General features: G+C 41.0%; 1 protein-coding gene across 1 annotated transcript; it reads left to right on the plus strand.

Annotated features, from left to right (window-relative positions):
• Window positions 1-1,144: 1,144 nt before the first annotated feature.
• On the plus strand, window positions 1,145-2,944 carry LOC100661402 (olfactory receptor 56A3). The gene has a single exon (XM_064288540.1). The coding sequence runs from the start codon at window positions 1,145-1,147 to the stop codon at window positions 2,090-2,092; it is 948 nt and encodes a 315-aa protein (XP_064144610.1). The 3' UTR covers window positions 2,093-2,944.
• The last annotated feature ends 374 nt before the right edge of the window (window positions 2,945-3,318 follow it).

Genomic DNA, 3,318 nt, shown 5'->3' on the forward strand with positions numbered 1-3,318 from the left:
TATAAGTACGAAGATCTAAGATATAAGAGAGGAAAAGAATACCTGCCAAATGAAAACTACTACTTTTTAGACAAAAATGGAAATTTATTTTATTTTCTGTGACAATTTTATAAAATCTCTAATTGAAGCAAAATTAATACAGCCAAAGGCCATAAAATGACATGGGGACTAGGGACATTTCTTTGGGTCTCTGCTAGTTATCTGAGTTTATTTTAATGGTAAAATTGCAGATATGGCAGCCTATGTGGTCATTAAAAAGAAAACAGAGAAGAAATTTTTAAGTACAAATTTGGAGGCTTGCCCGTTATAAAAATCTTCTTAGTTCTTGTTCTTCAAATTGATTTATATAACTTTCAACTATCCTGTGGATGACTGCAAAGCAACACAATGATCCCATTTTAAAGTCTTTTTTTAAAAGATACCCTGAATTTTTGAGTGTGTATCTATGTGTAAAACAAACAAAATGGTAGTGAAATTATATTTCACCTTCCTTATCAATGAAGTGAATGCTTTTCAAACTTTTCTGATGTGATGTGTGATAAATTCAATTTGTACACAAACCAATAAACACATTATGTATGTATACATAAACGCACACGTAATTGAAAACAAAGCCTCATCAAACATTACTTAACCTTTATACTAGTGAGTAGTCTGATAATTTCTTTACTGTATAAATTTGTTTTTCTATTTTAACCTATTGATTATTTAATTGAGTTTACAATTGACTAACAGATTCCTCTGAACTAAGTGATTCCTAATATATCGGAGTGATGCTTCCATGTTTGTAATATCTGAAAGAAACTTCTGCACTTGTTATTCATATTCTAGCTAATTAATTTTCTCCATCTTTAGTTTCTATGAAGACCTAATAATTCTATCAAAAATAAATATTAAACAAATAGTATGTGTAAACAAATCATATTACCTCAGTCCTCTTTACTGTTTAAAATGATAGAAATATCCCTTCAGCATGGCACAAAGAATAAGCACATAAATTTACTTGTTCTGTGTAACCTGCTGGAATCCACAAGGTGCACCCAGGTAAGAAAAATTCTTCTATCTTCATGTGTCTTGCTTGAGTCAGTAGCTAATTTTTATCTTAATTTTACAGATCAAGAAAACTGTAGAAACATATGACAATATGACAGCTCAGCAAAATGGCACCATCTCCTTTGAGGTTTCAGACTTCCTCTTAAATTGTTTCATCAGGTCCTCCAGCTGGCAGCTCTGGCTGCCCCTGCCCCTCAGCCTTCTCTTCTTCCTGGCCATGGGGGCCAATGCTACCCTCCTGATCACCATTCGACTGGAGACCTCCCTGCATGAGCCCATGTACTACTTGCTTAGCTTCCTCTCCCTGCTGGACATTGTGCTCTGTCTCACTGTTATTCCCAAGGTCCTGGCCATCTTCTGGTTTGACTTCAGGTCCATCAGCTTCTCTGCCTGCTTCCTCCAGATGTACATCATGAATTGCTTCCTGGCCATGGAGTCCTGCACATTCATGGTCATGGCCTACGACCGTTACGTGGCCATTTGCCACCCGCTTCGGTATGCATCCATTATCACTGACCAATTTGTGACCAAGGCTGCCATGTTTATTTTGGCCAGGAATATCTTTATGACTTTGCCCATTCCCATTCTCTCAGCAAGACTCTACTACTGTGGCAGAAATGTCATTGAGAACTGCATCTGCGCCAATATGTCTGTCTCAAGGCTCTCCTGTGATGATGTCACCATCAATCGCCTCTACCAATTTGCTGGAGGCTGGACCCTGCTAGGATCTGACCTCCTCCTCATCTTCCTCTCCTATGCCTTCATACTGCAAGCTGTGCTGAGACTCAAGACAGAGAGTGCTGTGGCCAAGGCCCTAAGCACATGTGGCTCCCACTTCATCCTTATTCTTTTCTTTAGCACCATCCTCCTAGTCTTCGTCCTTACTCATGTGGCTAAGAAGAAGGTCTCCCCTGATGTGCCAGTCTTGCTCAATGTCCTCCACCACATCATTCCTGCAGCCCTCAACCCCATTGTTTATGGAGTGCGAACCCAGGAGATCAAGCAAGGAATCCAAAGATTATTGAAGAAAGGGTGGTGATAAGGACAGCAGGAATTGAATTTCTACATTCCTACAGTATGATGGTTTATGAGTCAGTAATGTATGGGTGGAAGCCCTGGTGGTGTAGTGGTAAGTGCTATGGCTGCTAATCAACAGGCCGGAGGTTCAAATCTACCAGGTGCTCCATGGAAACCCTATGAGGCAGTTATGCTCCGTCATATATGGTTGCTGTGAGTCAAAATCGACTCAACGGCTGTAGGTTTTTTTAAATGTATGAATGGGATGCAATTCATATCTATTAATTATAAACGCAAATTGGATAAACTAGGTATTGTGACTTGGTTTCTTAACCTTCAGGGTTTTTTTTTTTTCTTTTTGAATAATTTTTATTGTGCTTTCAGTGAAAGTTCACAATCAAGTCAGTCTCTTACATGTAAACTTATATACACCTTACTACATACTCCCACTTACTCTCCCCCTAATGAGTCAGCCTGCTTCCTCCTTCCAGTCTCTCCTTTTGTGACCATTTTGCCAGTTCTAACCCCCTCTACCCTCCCATCTCCCCTCCAGACAGGAGATGCCAATATAGTCTCAAGTGTCCACCTGATGCAAGTAGCTCACTCTTCATCAGCATCTCTCTCCGCCTCATTGTCCAGTCCCTTCCATATCTGATGACTTGGCTTCAGGAATGGTTCCTGTCCTGGGCCAACAGAAGGTTTGGGGACCATGACCGCCGGGATTCTTCTAGTCTTATTCAGACCATTAAGCCTGGTCTTTTTATGAGAATTTGGGGTCTGCATCCCACTGTGCTCCTGCTCCCTCAGGGGTTCTCTGTTATGCTCCCTGTCAGGGCAGTCATCGGTTGTACCTGGGCACCATCGAGTTCTTCTGGTCTCAGGATGATGTAGTCTCTAGTTCATGTGGCCCATTCTGTCTCTTGGGTTCATAATTACCTTGTGTCCTTGGTGTTCTTCATTCTCCTTTGATCTAGGTGGGTTGAGACCAATTGATGCATCTTAGATGGCCGCTTGTTAGCATTTAAGACCCCAGACACCACACTTCAAGGTGGGATGCAGAATGTTTTCTTAAGAGAATTTATTGTGTCAATTGACCTAGGTGTCCCCAAACCCCCGCCCTTGCTCCTCTGACCTTCAAAGCATTCCGTTTATTCAGGAAACTTCTTTGCTTTTGGTTTAGTCCAATTGTGCTGACCTCCCCTGTATTGTGTGCTGTCTTTCCCTTCACCTAAAGTAGTTCTTATCTAC

This window comes from Loxodonta africana, chromosome 7 (assembly GCF_030014295.1).
Source record: "Loxodonta africana isolate mLoxAfr1 chromosome 7, mLoxAfr1.hap2, whole genome shotgun sequence".
NCBI classification, from domain to species: Eukaryota; Metazoa; Chordata; class Mammalia; order Proboscidea; family Elephantidae; genus Loxodonta; species Loxodonta africana.